This window comes from Acromyrmex echinatior, chromosome 3, assembly GCF_024713525.1.
Source record: "Acromyrmex echinatior isolate Ae372 chromosome 3, ASM2471352v2, whole genome shotgun sequence".
Lineage (NCBI taxonomy): Eukaryota > Metazoa > Arthropoda > Insecta > Hymenoptera > Formicidae > Acromyrmex > Acromyrmex echinatior.
In genome coordinates this window covers 18,575,623-18,596,766 of record NC_141854.1, presented here as the reverse complement: position 1 = coordinate 18,596,766, position 21,144 = coordinate 18,575,623, and the positions used below count along the sequence as shown (strand labels likewise).

At 28.1% G+C, this 21,144-nt stretch overlaps 2 protein-coding genes across 2 annotated transcripts; both read right to left on the bottom strand.

Annotated features, from left to right (window-relative positions):
- Positions 1–136: 136 nt before the first annotated feature.
- Mtr4 (exosome RNA helicase Mtr4) lies at positions 137–4,603 on the bottom strand. The gene is made up of 10 exons (XM_011061495.2): positions 4,398–4,603; positions 4,183–4,284; positions 3,771–4,013; positions 3,479–3,686; positions 2,994–3,260; positions 2,074–2,905; positions 1,689–1,861; positions 1,169–1,600; positions 438–975; positions 137–333 (listed from the first exon to the last, which is right to left on the bottom strand). The coding sequence occupies exons 1-10, from the start codon at positions 4,472–4,474 to the stop codon at positions 176–178; spliced, it is 3,030 nt and encodes a 1,009-aa protein (XP_011059797.2). The 5' UTR covers positions 4,475–4,603; the 3' UTR covers positions 137–175.
- Positions 4,604–7,972: 3,369 nt separating this feature from the next.
- LOC105143426 (aminopeptidase N) lies at positions 7,973–20,762 on the bottom strand. Its single transcript, XM_087404439.1, has 12 exons — positions 20,610–20,762; positions 19,164–19,661; positions 18,371–18,823; positions 16,302–16,479; positions 15,451–15,604; positions 15,146–15,227; positions 14,033–14,406; positions 12,670–12,944; positions 10,959–11,149; positions 10,170–10,469; positions 10,010–10,079; positions 7,973–8,163 (listed from the first exon to the last, which is right to left on the bottom strand). The coding sequence occupies exons 2-12, from the start codon at positions 19,631–19,633 to the stop codon at positions 8,014–8,016; spliced, it is 2,697 nt and encodes an 898-aa protein (XP_087260565.1). The 5' UTR covers positions 19,634–19,661; positions 20,610–20,762; the 3' UTR covers positions 7,973–8,013.
- Positions 20,763–21,144: the final 382 nt, after the last annotated feature.

Here is a 21,144-nt window from a genome sequence, read left to right as displayed (position 1 = left end):
ACGGGCAATATAATGGAATTCATAGAGTATAATTGAATAAGGACATACACAAATCTATACACACACACATTATATATATATATATATATGTACACACAACACAACACACACACACACACACAAAACGAAGGCAAACTTGTTACTCTATGAAATTAGTTTATTCTACTTTCCTGCATTATAAATATAAAGACGCAGCAAACACAATATCCCGTTTTATAAGTTTGATTGCCTCGCTAAATTTATTTTCTAGATCTGTATTCCCGATACCTTTTGCAGCTTGACACAATTGTCGAAGCACCTCCTCTAAACGTCGCATACACCTGATAATAGATCCTAAAATATTTGTTTTATGTACATACATATACATGTCACAGAAAAATGCTTCAATTTGTCATTGTCTCAGTAATGAGGTATGCTAATATATACGTATACATTACCTTCAAATATATCTGTCATTTTGCAAATTTGTAAAAATGTTGCGCCTTTACACCAAGCGTAGATAACATCCATTAAATACGGCTTAAATCTGTCAACATATGCATCCTCGTCTAATTCCAGATTGGCTTCTGTTGATACTTTTGCTATTCTTCGAGCCAAATCCTGCATCTGCCTAAGTGGACCGCTTAATTCCTCTGTACTTTTAGGCATTTCGTTTGATTTTTCGTCGCATACAAAGCAGCTAATCAATGCCACCATCTGTGGCACACTCAAAGCATTAAAAAGACCATTAAAAATCATCTCAGTCATTAATAGTTCATCGGCACCATTCAGTTCACAAGCTACACGTCCTTTTAATTCTATAACGTCTGCCGATGTGCAATAAGCCATTCTTCTTAGAACTCTCTTTCTACATTTGAGTTCGTCCATTTGAAGTATCGACTTAGCCTGCTTAAACTCTTCCTTGGCTTGTTTAAGTTGCGCAGCCAATTCTTCTTTGTGTAAAAATTGTTCATATAGTACATTTACGTTGGGATCCTATAAATAATCATAGATTTTAAAAAATTCAGAATTATCCCAAAATAAAATGGAAAAGAAAAATACATTTAAAAAAAAATTAAGATATTTCACATAATAAAAATTTTTCAGAACATTTTAACATAAGATACCTTAAATATAAATATTTTAAGCACAAAAAATGTACTGCCAGAATATAGAAACTGTCTCTTACCTTATGCAAAGAATGTGCATATAATCTTTTTTCTAACGCTTCAATTTTTTTTACAATATCTTTAAAAGCCTGATCCTCTATATGCATATCTGTAATAGGATTAAGTAACGGTGGACCGTCCGGAAATCTTTTTTTCACTTCTCGTATTGTCTTCAATACACTCTTTCTATTATCAGGCGGTCTAAGATCTTTTGGATAATATAATCTTAATGAACTGATTTGTGAAATTAAATTATGCAAAACAGGAACTACTTCTATTTCGCCCTCTTCATCTTCACGACAAGGAATTGGACTGCCTTCTTTAGAATTTTTTGATAAATGAAGTAAAATATCAATGACAATAACAGTCTTGCCTTTTACTGGATTTTTCGGATTTTTTTTCTTAAAATTCACTATGATTCCCCAATCAAACGTTTCGATTTCATTTTTTACCTACAATAATAATATATAATAAATGAACTTCGCTAAAAGTCCCGCCAGAAATGATCAGTGCATCAATTAAACTGTAAAAAATATGTACTTTTACTAATCTTCCAGGTTGTAAAAATGGAACTAAATACTCCGGTTGCGTTAGAAATGATTGAAATTCTCCACTCAGTCGATTGAGTTGTTCACGTATGTCATGATACGAAGAAATCTCGTCGTACCTATCCACATTCACAGTATTGTAAGCGGTACTTAATTCCTTTACCTCTGAAAACGTAATCGAGATTAACAATTTATTTTCAGCAATTGTTTAGCTTCTATTTTGGAACTCTTAATGATAGTATTGATATCGTTACATTGTTATTGCGCAAATAATCTTTATACATACTAAAAAAAGCTATAATAATATAACTAATACAGTTATTATGAGGTCCAAAATAGAGGCTCTGATAACATTGGAATGAGTGGTGATAACTTACTGTTGTATAAAACTGGAATACCAGCTTGATTCTGAAATTGGAAAAAACTTCTTTCCAACATGTATTCTGGATTAATCTCTTCCACTCGTAGAAGATTAAGAACCATATTATAAGTCAAATGAAATGCGGAATTGATTGGATCCGGTTTTCCTTGGACGATAGCTTTACCAACAACGGGACTAACTTGCTCGTCTATCATCAATATGACAATCCCTTTGTCGTCGAGACCTCTCCTGCCAGCGCGACCAGACATCTGGATGTATTCACCTGACGTGATCCAACGAAAGTCTTTGCCATCGAATTTACGAGGTGCCGTGAACAAGACTGTCCGTGCTGGCATATTCAAACCCATTGCGAATGTTTCAGTAGCAAAAAGAGCTTTAATTAAACCTTCGCCAAATAATATCTCGACAGTCTCCTTCAAGATTGGCAAGAGTCCACTATGATGGATTCCTATTCCACGCCGCAAAAGTGGCAGCAAATTTGTAACTTGCGGTAACTTTTTGTCCTCATCGTTGAGGACATCTACCGCATTGTTAAAAACCTCATCTACTAATTTTTTCTCTTCTAACGTGTTCAAATCTAGTTTAGCCATCTGCATTGCGTAAACTTCGCAATCTTTCTTTGAAAAACTAAAGATTATCACGGGTGCGAAGTTTCTCTCCATGATCATTTTTACCATCTTGAAAATATTTGTTTGTCCACTGTTCGTGGCGCGTAGACCACCTTTGCGTCCTTTTGTGTCGCCTTTAGCTGCATCACCCATATTTTGCAGACACGCCATGGCTCTGTTAAAATTTTCTTCTTTAAATTGACCCATTTCATCTACAACCTGTTTTAAAATGAGTAACATATAAATAAAGACAGCAGATTTTTCTTTTTCATCGAAACATGACTCTTCATTACAGATTATCACTAACCAGATGTATACCATCGCCACCAACTGGAAATATATAATGCTGCAACGGAGTAGGTCTATAGTCCGTAGAGACTACATGGCAAGGTTGATGATGTAAATGTGCTACCCATTCTGCGAATTGTCGTGCGTTTGGTATAGTAGCAGAAAGAAATACATAGTGCACATTGTCTGGCAGCAATATAAGTGTTTCTTCCCAAACTACACCTCTCTCTTTGTCACGCATATAATGAATCTCATCGAAAATTACCCAACCAACTTCACGCATTACCTGTGCAATAAGTATTAATTATACACTTTTATATTTTTCTTTCTATACAAGATGTTCTATACAATCTTTAATAAAATTTTATTAAATAAATATCAACTTTTATATTAAGTAAATAATTTTCTACTAGAGACATTAATGTCTCATATTTGTGGAAAATATTTGTTTATTTTGTTAGTAATATTATATTTTATTTCATAATTAAATAGAATAAAATAAACCTCTGAACCCCTATAGAGCATATTTCGCAAAATTTCAGTAGTCATGATTAATACACTCGCTGTTGGATTTATAGTAACATCGCCCGTTACTAAACCAACATCCTTAAATTCCTCATAAAATTCTCTATATTTCTGATTACTCAATGCTTTAATTGGAGTAGTATATATTACTCTCTGCTTATCCTTAAGCGAACACGCTATTGCATATCTGAGATATATATAAGATGGTAGAATGAAATCATTTTAAAGAAATCATTTAGGAAAAACAATCTCCAAAATATGAAATATTTACTCAGCCACGACAGTTTTACCAGCCGACGTATGTGCAGAGACAAGAACTGACTGATTGTTTTCAATGCATAAAATTGCTTCCTTCTGAAATGGATCTAATATGAATTTATACTCTTTGGCTGGCTTGCCTTGTTGATGTTCCAAAGGTACATACTCTTGATCAGGAGGAATAGCAATCTCGTGCATACAAGATTCTACAGTTTCTATAGTATGCACTGTTATACGACATGCCACTTCCTCTAGACTAAAGAAATAATGTTGTTATATTATATATTTTTATGTAGTTATATTATATATTTTTCTGTAGTATAATTTCGGAATAATATAGATAAGTATAAATGTTATTAATTATACTAATAATGTCAACTACAATATTATTTGAATATTTCAATCAACATAACATAAAACTTTACTTGATATCATTTAAAACAGAATCGTGTCGCAATTTTTTTATGGTTGCTTTGTCATCATCGGCGTCAGAATGTCGCTTTATTCCTACCTCCGGCTTGATTTTCCTGCACAATTTGTTATAAATAAGTAATCCGTAAGTCACATACACATATACACATATGAGGTTAACATTTATAGAAGTTAGGTTAAATTCCGCAACAAAAATCGTTTCACATACTTTGGAATGTCCAGTATTTCTACTTCATCGCCGTGCTCATCAAAAACATCAAACAAATCTTCGCTAAAATTTGCCATTATTTGTTTAAAATTATTATTTCAAACTCTACAAAAAATATTTGACACACGCGTTTGCTTGCATTTGGATATTTCAGTGAACAAGACAGAGTTGCCACCATCGAAAAGGACTTTGTACCAACTGATTAACAAAAAATATACCAGATAAAGTAAAAACAGAGAGTAGAGAGAAACCTGGAGCGCGATTTTGTAAATGGCCTAATTTCCATCCAGGGTTTAAACCGGATCAGAATGTAAAGCCAGCGGCACAAGATGCTTGTTTTGTTGTTGGATTGCTAGCTGGATTTATGTGCTTGCTACCGTATTGGCAACAATGCTGGCAGAGCTGTATTGCTAGTTTGATTTAAACGATTAACGATTATATTGGGTCATCTAAAAAGTATCCGCGTCACTAGATGGTGTTGATGGTCATATATCTAGTGACAAAGTACCGCGGATACTTTTTAGATGACCCAATATAAGTGGTTTTTTGTCAATAGATGGTGTTGATGATCAACATCATCTAGTGACAAAAAACCGTGGATACTTTTTAGATGACCCAATATATTGTAATAGTGATTTTAATATGACATAAATAATAAGATGTGTAAAATTCGCTAGGCATTTAATATGTTAATTAGAATGAATATTACATTTTCACAAAATAATTATTTTACTCTTTTATACTTTGTAGCTGCAATAATTTATATGCAATAATTTATATTGTTCTTTTTTATTATATTTATATATTTTTTTAATATTAACTTTTGAAATGACGTTAAGTACAAAAAATCATAATTTTAATTATAATATATATTACGTAAATATACAAATAATAATGACTTTATATAAATATGTTGGTTTTTAAAAAAAGTTTGCCGCTTTTATGAAAATACAGGCAATTTGTAATTCGAAAAAAAATGAGGACATCTATATTATATTTTATATAATTTTGACTGTTGTTTGTACGGTACCTTGAGAAGTTTGACTTCAGGCAATAAAAGAGTCTTTATCATAGTTTCTATAATTTGCAATAATGGCTACCATGCTACGTAATCTGTTTCTTGAAAGAGATAGCTTATCAACTGAATGAAAAAGTATCCATTCGTTCGGTCATCCATGGCAAACGAATTAGTAATGATTTGAGCACGATTAAGAACGTGTATATTTGTATATTTTTTACTATTTAAGTAGTGTAAAATTTTTTTCCAATTTGTGATATCGTAACTAACACGATAGTATCCTGCATAATTCATTACATTTATTACTAGATATTTTTAGTTGAATTTCAAGATATACCTTGAAATATCAATAATTATTTAGAATACCCTCCCTCCCATCTAAAATTCTAATTACTGAAATATCTATATTTTGTCTTTTCTTAATGTAACAAGCGAATGCGTTACATATATAACTATTAAACTATGAAAGTTGAAGATTAAGATTTTCAAACAGAACATCCAAAATAGAAATATAAGACATTTTATAAAGATGTTTTTTGACGTCTTGAAGACACCTTAAAAAATGTCATTACGATTTTTTTAAAAAATTTTATGTCTCGTTTCTGGACATGGATATTGTCTGAGTTATTTTACGTTAATTTCGCGAAGTTCTGAAGAATTTAAATATGCAAATATTTTTGAGCTTTTATAAATAAAGAAATACAGAAAATTGAATAATGTAGAACTTAGTGATAATAGAATAAACAAAATAAATGAAAAAACGTAAATTTGAACGATAGTTTGTTGTAAATTGACAATAATCCAATCATTTGGATTAATTGTAAAACTTATATTATGTCGATCTGGTCGTAACCAATAACGAGGCACAGTATTGGAGAAATCCAGATAGGATTGTGTAGCGAAACTTATAGGGATCCACCATTTAATAATTTTATTCTCACTCATTATCTTTTTGGACACATTTGTGATATTGTTACTTCGCCAGTTTTCGTAATTTCGCACCACATGTACAAAAGGATAACGCTCTTGATTCATCCAAGTGTCCATCACTTCTTTTATTATGTAGTCTTTGTGCGGGATATGAGATTCATCTAGAGCACTTTGTATAGCGCTCCACAATCATCTGGAGTAGTTGTGCTAAACTGACTTTTAAAAAATGACTATTTTCAATAGAGTTATATATCGTGGAATATAAATTAACGGATCTGTATATTCGAAATTCGAATATTAATGTACAATTGAATTTATAAATAGGTATACATGTAGAAATTTAAAATATAACTTAAGATTAATTTAAACTACTTTTAACTATATAAATTATAATTAAATATAGAAGTGAAATGTAGGCCTTATAATTGAATATTAATATAATATTGAGTATCTAATATTTCTGAAATATATATTATATTTTTCAATACGAATTCAAGTATTATGTTATATCCATGATACTTAATATTGTGATACTATATATTATATATGTATACACATAATGTATACATATATAAGTTAAACTATATTATACAAACTTATTGCTTGTCCAAATACGTAATGAGATCCTTTCGAAATACCTCAGTAGTAATTGTATTATGTAACATACGTAATAAAAATAATGCTGCGATAATACATATCATAAAATATATATTAATAATATACTACTGCTACTGCCTATTGTAGACCACACATCCAACGAGCACGTTGGAATGAGTAGAAGCATAATAAGAGCATATTGAATCATGTTGAAACATACGACGTGAAATAATATACAAACCTCATAAATATAATATCAATTGAAAGATTGTTATAATTATCTTAACATTGTTGTAATTATCTTAACATAAATGCGAATTTTTTTTTGCGATATTTTTAATATGATTGAGATAATTGATTTAAGCTATTAAAGCATTTCAATAGTGTTTAATGATGAATATGCTATATATATGATTATATAGATTTTTTCTTTTTCTCTCATAATTAAAACAACTTTTATCAGAAAAGTGTAGGTATAATTAAAAAATGTATATACTGTAAAAATCATTATGTTCAAGCATCTGATTTCAGAAATACTTCGTAACAAGAAATTCAGCTCAAAATATCACACAAATATCAGATTTATTTCAAATTTTAAATATTTAGTTAAAAGTTTACAAATATTTAAAGAGTAATTTGTAAAAAAAGTATAAAGCTAATCTATTATTACCTAATTGCAGATGATAAATTGTACTATATTATATAAGTTACAATAATGACAGTTAATTGTACTATATTATATATGTTACAATAATTTGAAATTTTATCAATAGGTATTTTACAATTGACATTAAAGAATCTAATATGTTATATATATATATATATATATATATATATAATGTTATATAAATTATTTGTCAATTATTATAGAAAATTAATACGTCAGAAGATTTTATTAATAGCTTCTTTAGGCTATTAATAAAATAGTGTATATTATAAAATTATTAAAAAATATTAGAAATAATTAGATATAAATAAATTACAAGATGATATAATAATAAATAAAAATAATCATATGAAGTCATGTAAACGTAAGTTCTATATCATATTTATGATTAATTGGATCAATGATCATATTATGTCTTCTGCTGTGTAGGAAAACCATTCTTTAACTATGTCTGCGGATATCTTGAGATTTAATTTACGTTCCTTTATCACGTCTTGATTAGAAGTATTTGAAGTATCTGAAGTTAGATTGAAATTAGTTGAGAATGTTCCAACCTGAAAAAAAAAAAAGTATTTGGAGATATTGAAGTATAATTTATTTTTATGTAGTAATTTAGTAAAATATAATTATTAATTTAATTAATATATTAATTTAATTAATTAATTATTTTTTCATTATTTAATTTATTAAATCACAATTTTTAATTTGATTTGATATCGACGATATTAAGATAAATATAAGATATATATATTTATCAAATAATATTAGGTGTTGGAATTAATTCGTAGCGTTTTTTAATGAAAGAATGTTATTTATTTCACATGAGCATTAAAAAATACATTAATGAAAGTACTTCCCATCACTTGTAAAACGCTACGAATTAATTCCAACACCTAATATATTTAACCACAGTAGCGGAAGCTATGTATATATGCTGTAAAAATGTTATTTTTATTTTTCGCGAGGAAGACATCCTTGCGAAGCGGACAATTATTAATTTGCAAGGATAATTTTCTAGGAGGAAATTTTTTTTAAGTTATTTTTAATTAAATTTAAATCGTCAATCTAATATTAATTTATGAATTAATATTAAAACAAATTTAATTTATATTTTAAAGCACACCCTAGTATTACTTAATTTTGCAATGTAGTTATCCTCAAAAATAAAAAATTACGATCTAAATATTTAAACACCTGATTAATTATTAACATTAATTTAATTATATAAAATTAATTTATAAGTGTCATATGATGAACAATTTTTATTTCAGTCGCATCATAAATAAGTCCAGTAAAGCCGGCAACACACAATGCTTGTTTTCTTGTTGGATTGTTAGCTAGATTAAATTCTTGCCATCATATTCACTATCGCATAATCAATATAATACCGCAGTATAGATTTATAAGATATAGACGGAGCGTTCATACGAAAGAAGCTGAAGACAATATTAAAGGCTCTACTTTAGACATAGTTATTATTTCTCTCTTTCACAGTGAACAGTGAGAGATCAGTTTGAACATAAGATCACAACTCTCGGAGTTATCTATTTTGTCGGAGTTGCTCTCGGCCACTCCCTGGCCTGCCGCGGCGACCAATGAATTCACTACTAGAAAAGAAGAAAACTACTCCGTAACTGTATCTCTTTCTTTATATCAAGTCTCCAGCTTTTCTCGTACGAATACTCCGTATCCTCTATCTTATAAGTCTATGTACCGCAGCCAATAGGATGACAAGATTCTAATTCAGCTAGAAATCTGGCAGAAAAGAAGCAAGTGTCGCCGGCGTAATATTGTAGTAATACTGCAACGTTATAAAAGTGTTGCTGCAAGATTCTATGCTGTTTGGACTAATGCACTATTATATGACATATATGACATATTCATATATGTAGTCTACACAGGGTATATTTTTTAATCATATATTATCAACTTTACAGAAAACTGCAAGAGACAAAAATTGTTTATTTTCTTCTCATAGAGCTCTAAGAATTTTTTTAGAATTTTTCCAAAATTTTTTAATATCGTATTTTCTCATGTTGATAAAAATAAAAAAATGCAGTACTAAAAAGTTAATAAAAAATTCTAAAAAAATTCAGAAAATTTGAAGAAAAGAAAGAAACAATTTTTATCTTTTTTTCTGTAAACGTCTGTAAAGTTCTGTGAAGCACTTTTTCTGTAAAGTTGATAGTATTTGAATAAAAAATTATCGAAGACCAATTTCAGCAATTTTTAGCAATTAATATCTTGTTAACTATTTCGAAAATTGCAAAATGATACAGGACTTTCTGTCTTAGTTTAGTCTGTTCTACTTGTACATGTCCATGAACTCCGTCCGAACAATTATCAGACACCCTGTATATTAGGTTAATAAGTATGTAAATCCAGAATCATAAAATTTACCTTATCAACTTGTTCGATACTGTAAATGTTTTCAAGAATAAGATTTATTATTGATGACGTAGTAAATAATCTATAAAAACAAAATAATATAATCCTTATTAATAAATTTTGACAAATAAGAAAAAATACATTATACATTTATAAAAGTAAATATTATTACATGGGTTTTATAACCATGAAGTTTTTTAATATGTAGTCGAGAATCGTATCATTGCGCATATGCCTCTTAAGAATGAACACTAAAATTAATGAATACTCATGCTTGGAAAATAATAAAGCATTTTTTGCCGTATTTAAATAATTTATGATAATATCAGGATCTTCAGCGCAACTCAAACCCCACAATAAGACTTTATCATAATTTTCTCCTTTTAATTTTTTTAGATATAATTCCAACATTTTATCCCAAGTAGTCCTATTGGCTGCCATCATACCAGTACAATACATAAATAATGGAATTCTAAAAAAGTAAGTATATACATATTATATAATATAATAGGAAGTAGTACATGCATTTTATAGTCAACTCTCTATTTTTTTAAGTTACGTATTTTTTCATTCTCATTTTTTTATTGAGCAATTATCATTTAAAATTAAATCATGTGAAATTAAATTTTCTTTCTGCACTATTCTCTCACATTTGTATTGTAGAACATTTGCCACGTCATTACATTATCATGCTGTAGTGTAGAAACATTTAAAGAAAGATGCATAGGGAATGTTTTTCGTCAATTTAAATTATTATATATTTTCGCTTATACACAATAGCATATTTATTCTGTTATTAAGTCATTAGAATAAGAATGGACTTCCGGGAAAAAGAGTAACGGTAATATTTGATTTCAATGATTTAAAGAAATAGAGAATCAGTTTTAACATATCCATATGCACGCGTGTGTACGCATGCGTTACAAATAGAAGGTATGAGATAATCGTATATGAAATTTACTTGTGAATTTCATTGTTAGCGAGATATTCACTTAATTTAAGTGTGGTCATTTTCTTACATTCCTCATGACCAGAAAGACATGCCCATTGTAAGGCTTTACTCCTTGTCAATTTTGTAATATGGTCATCATTAAGACCTTCTTCATATCCTACGTACTCAAAAAGTCTACTAAAGAGTTGGTCGAAGCGTATCTAGAAATTATGAAGTAATTAACTTAATTATTAAGTATCCTTTGATATACACTTGTGATCTACATATACAATTTCGCACGCGCGTTAGCGTTTTATCAACATTAGCATCACAACATGAGTATCAATGAATTTGTGTCCAACTTTTACTAAAAGTAAGAAAAGAAAGTTACTGATAATAAACGTTATTGCACTTATTTATACTTGCGACAATTAATATCGAATAGACACATTTCAATACCTTGATGAATGATGACCAGTGACTATCTCTGTGATGCTAACCCCTTATTTTTAAAATTTAGAAAAATAAACAAAGTTCTGATTGTCCTTCGAAGAGTTCTATTCGGTCACTGAGAGAACAACCATGCTTTGCGCAGCATGTGATCACATGGGCTGTGATGGGAACTCGAACGCAAAACACTCTTCGTGAGTTACTGCTTGCTTTTAGTGCAAGGGATAAAATGTGTGATCAGTCTGTGCAAATCGCGCGAAAATTCGTCCTACTCGTGGTCGTTCTTTAGATGAGTTCTTAATTCATTAAAAAAAAACTTTCATCGATTAAAGCGATGAAAAGGGTAACTTGGAGGCCAACTCGATTCTAAAAACTTTAAAGGGCCAAGTATAACTTCTTTATGTTTTATTTTAACATTTTGATCCATATACAATCGGTAAAACTGTTTGGGAGTTACTAGAACTTTCAAGAAAATGTTGGATTATTGAAAAATTTTTTTCGAACGTTCTCATTACGAATTCTTGCCCGCAAAGGGTTCTATCTATATTCTATGATGACATGTGAACTAAAATGCTAAAGTGAAAAATAAAGAAGTAGTCCTTCAAAGTTTCAGATTGTCAGTGGAATTGGCCCTTCTTGTTATTTTAAATATTTTCAGTTTTCACCACTTTAATCTTTCTAATATCAATTGACAACTTTTAAACTCTTCGGGGAGTAATGAGAACTTTGCTTATATTTTTCAAATTTTGAAAATGAGAGGTCAGCTTTACAGAGGATCTCTCAGGGAAATATATCACTTGTAATGTAACAATATAATTTATATTACACATATTACGCCATATTGTTTCGTTGTATATTTATGATAACGATTTTAATATGAATGATAACATATAAAATTCGTTGGACATTCAATATGTTAATTAAAGCGAATATTAAGTGCTTACAAAATAATTGTTTTATTCTTTTTACTCTTTGCAATTATTCAGATATTCAATACTTTATATTATTCTTCTTTATTATGTATACTCATATTTGTCTTAATATTAACCTACGCTATATGAAAACATCAAGTATCAAAAAATTATAGTTTTTATTATACTATACGTATATTACATATAAATAATATAACTTTTATATATGTTGGTTTTAAAAAAAAATCATTGTTTTTATAAAAATTCAGCTAATTATAGTACTATACTAGTAATCCGAAAAAAAAGAATATGCGCATTATATTTTATATACTTAAATATATTAAATTTTATATATTTAATTTTAACTCTTTGTACACTACCTTGATATTTCTGATCTCTGGAAATGAAAGACTCGTTTGCAGACTTTCTATTATATTGAAGAATGGCTGCCAAGCTACGTAATTTTTGTCTACAGCGAGATTGCTTATCAATTGCACGAATAAGTATCCATTTATTTGATTATTCGTTACCATGGCAAACGAATCAATAATGATTTGAGCGCGATTAAGAACGTGTATATTCCTATATTCTCTACTCTTTAAGTAGTGTATAATTTTTTTCCAATTTGTGACATCGTAAAAAACAGAATAGTATCCTGTTGCATTATTCGTTATATTTATTATTAGATTAAATTTATCGAAATCTTAAAATATCTATATTTTTTTTTCTTAATGTAACAGTCCGGAAAAAAATGTTATATGTATATATGTTATATGTACGGACATATTTTATATATAGAGTGTCTAATTAAGGATAAAACTCACATAGCGACAAAATGGACTAAACTGAGTCGAAAAATGTTTTACCATTTGCAATTTTCGCAATGGTTAACGAGATATTAATTTATAAAAATAACCAAATTCTTACGGTCTTATACTGTCAAACGTAAGCAGACGAGATAAGACCGCCCAGTAAAGTACATGTTCATTAGACACATTAATGCCAATCACTAAGTTTCCACCAAAGATTCAAACTAAGTCAGAATGCATGAACCGACCAACTACAATCGAGCATTCCCCTCTTATTTGATTGTAAGAGGGAAATACTCGACTGTGATTAGTCAATTCCAAAACTATAATTACATATGAAACATTTTTTCCCGGGTGAGCGAATGTATTGTATAAATATTATAAAAAGTATGAAAGTTATGAATTAAAAATTCTCAGACAAGTCCAAAATTGAGACATGAAACGTTTTAAAAATATCTTAAAATATTTATGTCTTAAAATATATTAAGTTAAAAAGATGTCATTAAGATATTTTTTAAGGATCTTTATTGAAACATTTTATGTTTCATTTTTGGATATGCTTATTGTCTACATTATTTTACGTTAATTAATATTTGGGAAAGTTTTGAAGAATTTAATTATTCAAATCTTCTTTAAGCTTTTACAAATAAGAAAATACATAAAATTGAATGATGTAGAATTGTAAAACTTTCGTGATAATAGAAAAAATAAAATAAATAAAAAGGTTAAATGTTTATATATTAGGTATAGTAAAAAGAAATCCATTATTTTTCCAATAGATAGCTTTAGTAATCTGTATTCTCGTCTACGCGTGACACTACATCTATAGATACTAAAGCCATCTATTGGAAAAATAATGGATTTCTTTTTACTACACCTAATATATATATATATATATATATATATATATATATATATATATATATATACTCACCACTAAATTGCAAATTAACAATAATCCAATCATCAGAATTAATTATAAAGCTTATGTTATGTTGATCTGGTCGTAACCAATAACGAGGTATAGTATTGGAGAAATCCGGATTAGATTGTGTAGCGAAAGTTATAGGGATCCACCATTTAGTAGTTTTATTCTCAGTCTCACCATATAGCTGGATACACGTTTGTGATATTGTTACTTCACCAGTTTCGTAATTTCGCTCCACACGTAAAAGAGGATAACGCTCTTGATTCATCCAAGTATCCATCACTTCTTTTATTGCGTAGTTTTCGTGCGGGATATCAGATTCGTCTAGAGCGCTTTGCATGGCGCTCCACAAATCATCTGGAGTGGCTGTGCTAAATTGACTAAATTTGAAAAATGACTATTATTAATAAAGTCATACATTGTGGAATGTAAATTAAATATTAAATAATGTATGCAAATATTAATATAAAATTAAATTTATAAATATATATATTTTTACATGTATATTTATGTATATTTATGTAAACTTGAAATATAATTTATTTTTTAAATCTCTTAGAGTGAAAGCCGAACCAATTTTTGGAAAAGAGAATATTTTTACCCTTGAAAAAGAGTGGCAAATTTTAAATTTACTCTTTTGGAGATTCTCTCCAAGAAAAGAGAATGAGATTTTATTCGTTTGGTGAGAGAAAAATTTTCACTCTTTTTTCCAAGAAGAAAATATTTTCATTTTTTTTTCAAAAACTAATTCAGTTTTCAGTCTTTTAGAGTGAGATTTCTGAGAGATTTAAACAGTAAAATTAACTTAAATTAAATTATAATTAAATAGAAAGTAAAATGTACGGTTTGATAATTGAATAGTAATATGATATTGACAATACATATTGTGAGTATCTAACAATAAGTATATTTAAAAATACGAACTTATATATTTTATATAAATTTAAGAAATTTTATATTATATGATACATGATATGATAAATCCATAATATTTAATATTGTGATATATACATCTATGTGTATATATATATATATATATATATACATATATATAATATATATATATATATATATATATATATATATATAATATTATTAGACTACATTATACACACTTACTGCTTGGACAAATACCTAATAAGACCCTTTCGAAATACCTCAGCGGTAATTGTATTATATAACATGCGCAATAAAGTTGGCGCTACAATAATACATTATAAAATATGTATTAATAATACATTTAAAGTACATACGTAATTAATACATATATACTGTATATTGATACCGAATACTCATTGCAATAAAGATTTAAAGAATAAAGTATTTGTTGGCTGATATCCTATTGTTTTATCTTTTTGTTTGTGCTGAACATTAAGATTGAAGAATGTATAAATAGTAATTTTATTTTATATTTAATGTCTTACCTTTTTTATAAACTTCACTAGAAAATACCAAATGTTCATCAAGAGTATTGTTAAGCTTCAATGTTACAGAATTCATTAAACCTGTATCTATAATCCAGCAATGTTGTAGGTTCTCAATCACAAATAAATCCATTGCTCGCCAATCTTTGAAAATCTGAAAAAAAAATGTTTCGACGTGATACTAAATATATATAAAAATACTAAAAATTCAGAGAAAATCACGTATTTTAAATAAAAACTATTCATATGTTATTTTCAAAAACAATGCTTTTACATTTCATAATACCTAGATTGTATTAATTCTTTCGCTTAACTTTTTAGAAGAAGAGAGAGCAGTGTCTGATTTAATTATTTTTAAAAATGTTGAAGATTATTTAATATAAAAATAACATTATTTAATATAAAAATAAAGTCGAGATATAAAAATACAAAATATTATTATTTTGTATTTTATTATTTATATGAATTTTATTATTTATTTTATTAAATACTGAATATGGCGGATGCAAAGAATAAAATATTTATGAATTTCGATTAACTTTTTTATGATTTTGAATTAAAATCTTTGCCATTCTCTTTTATTTATTCACACACCCGCGCGCGCGCACTCTCTCTCTCTCTCTCTCTCTCTCTCTCTCTCTCTCTCCCTCTTTCTTATTCAGATGTATATAGATACATATAGAGATACATTATATAAAAATATAATATTTAATTGTATTTTTAATTGATACTGTTTTAATCTTAAATTAAAATGTATTTCAAAATGATTTTTTGTGTCAATAAGCAATCTTGCATTATGTATATATATATATATATATATATATAAAATATATATAATTATATTTAATAACCTCGTTGATTGTGTATGCTTCGAAGAATGAAGCAAGTCCCTCGCTTAACCATAGGTAAGTCCACCAAACTGGAGTGACCAAATTGCCAAACCATTGATGTGCAAGTTCATGTGATATAATTCTTGCTTGTTTTTCCTTATCTATTGGATTACTTTCCTCATAGATAATATTTGATTCACTAAAAGACAAAACATAACATAATTATATAAAATATTCCTAAATATGCAGTCTAATGTGTGAGTGTGTGTGAGTGTGTGTGTGTGAGTGTGTGTGTGTGAGTGTGTGTGTGTGCGTGTGTGTGTGTGTGTGTCTGTGGGTGTGTGTATGTGTGCGTGGTGTGCGCTCTCACACACACACATATTAGACTGTGTATATATGTATTTATAAATATATACACCCCTGAATTCTATTACTGTTTCCTTTAAGTAATTACATTGTTCATTATTGTCTTAAACGAATAACTCACAAGGAAACAATCGTCACAACTAACTATTTCCCTCAGATTTTAGTAAGCTTTGGATATATTAAAATATAAACCGAAAGAAGAAAGATTATTCTTTCATAAGTAACTTAAGGCGATAAAATCCTCCCTTAAATAAATTTATTTTTCTTTTAAAGAAGATATTATCGGATAAATATTGAAACGGACCCTCCAATGATCTTGATCTTGACACACATTGTGGCCTTCACATTGTGAGTGATCTTCGGAATGTTTTAGCCCGCGCTCGTTATTCATCCAAAAGCTATTTACAAATAAAGTTGACAATATAAATATGTATTTATAACTGCATATTTTAACACAAACTATAGAAATCAAACCCTTAAACAGTTTTGCTGAATCTGAAATGTCTGTATGATTCTTGTGTGAATTTATATATTACGTATGTAGTTCTTAGAACGCGCGCAGAAATGACTTTTCGGTCTTGAAACGCCATCTCTACAAAACTACCACAGTAATATCAGGAGTTAAATTGACTAGAAATTTAATAAATTTTTGATTCTTATTCACATCTTCGAAACGATCTTAATAATGACACATTAAAATCTGTAAATCGGTAATAATTAATTCTTATTGCGAAAAATATTACCTCGCGCGCGCGACCGGGAGTATATTTTAAATTATACCTAACAATTACAAATAACTCAATATCCCCACCTACTTCTCTGCTTAGGGGCGCACACTTTCTAGACAAGGGGATGTAATGTATACTTTGTTTTGTGTGGAAAGTCGTGCGACCCTAGACAAGTGAACAAATGGAATGGATCTCGCTTCGCGTGGAAAGTTACTATATACTTTCTGTAAGCGAGAAAGATAGAGTGAATATTGTACTTTATTTATAAAACTTATTTTGTTGATATATATATAACTTTTTAATGAATAATAAGCACGGATTAAAAGAGGATTATAACCGTGACAATATATGTCAAGATCATCAGAGATGGATCCATTATTTTCAGGAGACATGATAGTGCTGCTAAGCCAAATCAACATTTATCGAAAAAAAATTCAGTTTGTCCTGGTTGTCGACCTTTAAAGTGAATATCGTTTAAACTGAGAAAAAGGAATGAAAAAAAAATTGAATAAGAATTGAAAATTTTGAGACTATTTTATAGTAATACGAAATTAAAACAAAAAGTTTTATACATAAATTTAACATTTTTTATATTTTTCGCAATTTAAATTACACTTTCATTTTGAAAGAAAAGAAGTTGAAGAAAAGAAAAGGCTTTTTTAAAACCAGGCATTTCATTCTCTTAAAATGCGGCTCAGCACTTATAAAAAAAAGAACAAGGATAGTTGATTGTTTCCTTGTTAGATGTTTGAAATTTTTTCTATTTATATATATATATCAATATAGAGGGAAAAAAGAAGAGAATGTATAATAGATAAACATGTTAATAATTATGTAAAACATAATTTTCATTTAAATATGAAAATATATATTTTTTTGACATATTTTCTGTAAGAATGTTTATGTTTTAAATCACTAAATTTCGAAATTGCTAAATGTAATATTAGCTAGATTTAATAACTTTACAAATTTCTTTAATTGAATTATGTATATTACCTGTAAATGATAAGTCCCCAATTTTCCATGCCGTCAATTATAAAAGACGGTATCAAGACATGATCCATTTTGGGTACCTTCTGGGAACTATTAGTATATTGAATTAAGAACTCCACGACCTTTTCAGCAATACTGTGTGCGAATTTTACTTTCGACGTCAAAGACGATTTGCACCACATATTGATAGTTTCGTTTGCATTGGGAACGCGATCAAAATCGGACATTACAATCGCTACGGTATAAGTAGACATTATAGGAGTGATGTCAAAGTGTGTCTGCATCATACCATCTTGTTCTAAAAATTGCTCTCGTATTGGCATATTCGACAATACACCATACTTCTGACGATGCTTTACAGAAATATTGAAGGTGGCTTTTAATGCTGGCTCGTCCCAACATGGAAACATTCGTCTGGCGCCATCCGGCTCGAAATGCGTTACAGCCAACCACTTACTATTTAATAAAACGTCTTAAATGATGAATTTACTACTTATATCAAGTAATATAAAAATTTAAAAAACTTATTGTTAATTATTGTTCATTATCATATTTACTATATTTAGTAAAAATTTTGTTAAAGATAAAAGTCGAAATGCTATAGCTATGCCATTTTATTTAAAATTGAAACTGTACTCTTTCAAGTATTATATTATGCATTATGTACGTATTTTATATGTATATTATATTTACTGAAAAACGTTTTATGTATGGTGATAAGATAAAAACAAAAGAAGATAGTAGTAAAAAACATTTACATCACAAATGTATTTTTTATATTTTAATATTTACTTACGTATCGTTTCCTTTATCAATTGTGTACGGAAATTTCATAAAACCTCTTCGCATAGATACAGGTAATAGATTACCAGAAAATTTTATGTTCAAGATGTAAAGACCAGGTGATAATACATTTTTGAAATTCAGTGTCAAAATGTCTGTTACATTGTTATAAATGTGTTCCATTGGTTTATAAATCGTATCTTTATCACTAATCAACATTGTCGCCGTTTCATTTATTTCTAATTCTTTCGAGTGTAAACTTATTTTTGACGATGCATAACAAATCTTGAATTTGACATTGGATTTACCGTAAAAAGTAAAGTTGCCTTCTTCGAGATATGATGTCAGACTGATGTCATAGTGAACTGGCATCGTGTTATTCGGTAAACGACCAATATTTTCTAAACTATTACCGACGCAAAAAACCGTTTTTATAGTCAGTATTAGGCCAATGTTTTTTAATAACAATTTTAGGAATATCATTATACCTAATTCCTGTCTTATCTGCGATCTTTTGTTAAAAAAAGAAGAAATATTACATTTTACAATGATGTCTGAAGTTACATTTAAAATCAAAATTTATAAAGTCTAAAATAATTTAATATTAATTTTGATATAAAAAGAGAATGAATGGGAAAAAATAATTTTCGGTTTTTATTAAAAGAATTATATATAAGGTTTACTTTGAAAAAATTATGAATATCATTTTATATTTTGTATTGAGTATATTTTAATGTACTCATAATTATAATTTATTTTGTTATTCTTATTTCCATGGGATTTCTTCCTTGAAAGAATAATAAAGAATTAATTTATTCAATTTGAAAAATAATTTTAGACACCAAAAGAGCACATTTACATTTGCTGCATAATATTTAATATATAATATACAATATATTTACCGTAACAAATAAAAAATATAAATAAACATATAATGTTAATATAGGAAAAAAGAATACGTTGTTTTCCACAACCATTCAGGGATGCTTTATTTTCTCATGTATTTTATTGTTTCATGGTAACCGAAAATTATTATAATGTTACATTCAGAAAAAAATAAACATTAAAATAACAAATCTTTATTTAAATTGTTACGAAATCACTGCCAGTTATGCTTCAAAAAGTAATTCAGAAATGAACCAACAACTCTGAATTTGTTTTTAAATAATTGAAGCATAACTGACTGCGATTTCATAACAATGTAAATGAGAATTTTATTTTAATCTACCAATTTTTTCTTGAATGTATTGCATCATTATTATGATAATTTTTTTTTAACGCGTGAAAAAGATACATAAGAAATTATAGAAATAAGAGATAATCCTCGAACGATCGCGAAAATAATTTTTAAACCGGCTTTTACTCATGTGTTATCTTTTAAAATATTTACGTTACATATATTTTTTTATGTAATAAAGAGAATAAATCTTTTGAATTACTATCACTTTTAACGACTTACTTTGTAAATTACCTGTTTGTAGATTAAAATAGGTAAGGTTTTGAGCGAGATTCGTAATTGATTACAGTTAATTACAGTTAATTAATTTATAACTACAAGCCTTTAATATCAAAGTTATATCAACATAATTGCGTTATCATCTTGCCGTCTTGAAAGTTTCTCGAATACTGATTACGATATCAATATCTGTGATGTTATGATGTGTTATATGTTACTTAAACATTCTGTTCTATACTTATAAAATCCTTGAGTTATAAACAATTGAAAATAAGAATGTTTTCGTGGAGAAACTAAATAATATTAATAAATATTTATTAAACATTGAAGACAATATGATATTAGATTATATTCTACAGTTTGTTTTAAGTAGATATTATTTTAACATAAAATGTGCGTAATATTATATAATACATAGTACATTTATATATTATAAAAAGTAATAACTTGTAAAAGTTTGTGATAAATGTCTTAACATAAATGCGTGTTTTTCACGATATTTTTTATATTGGAATAATCGATTCAAAACATTAAAACA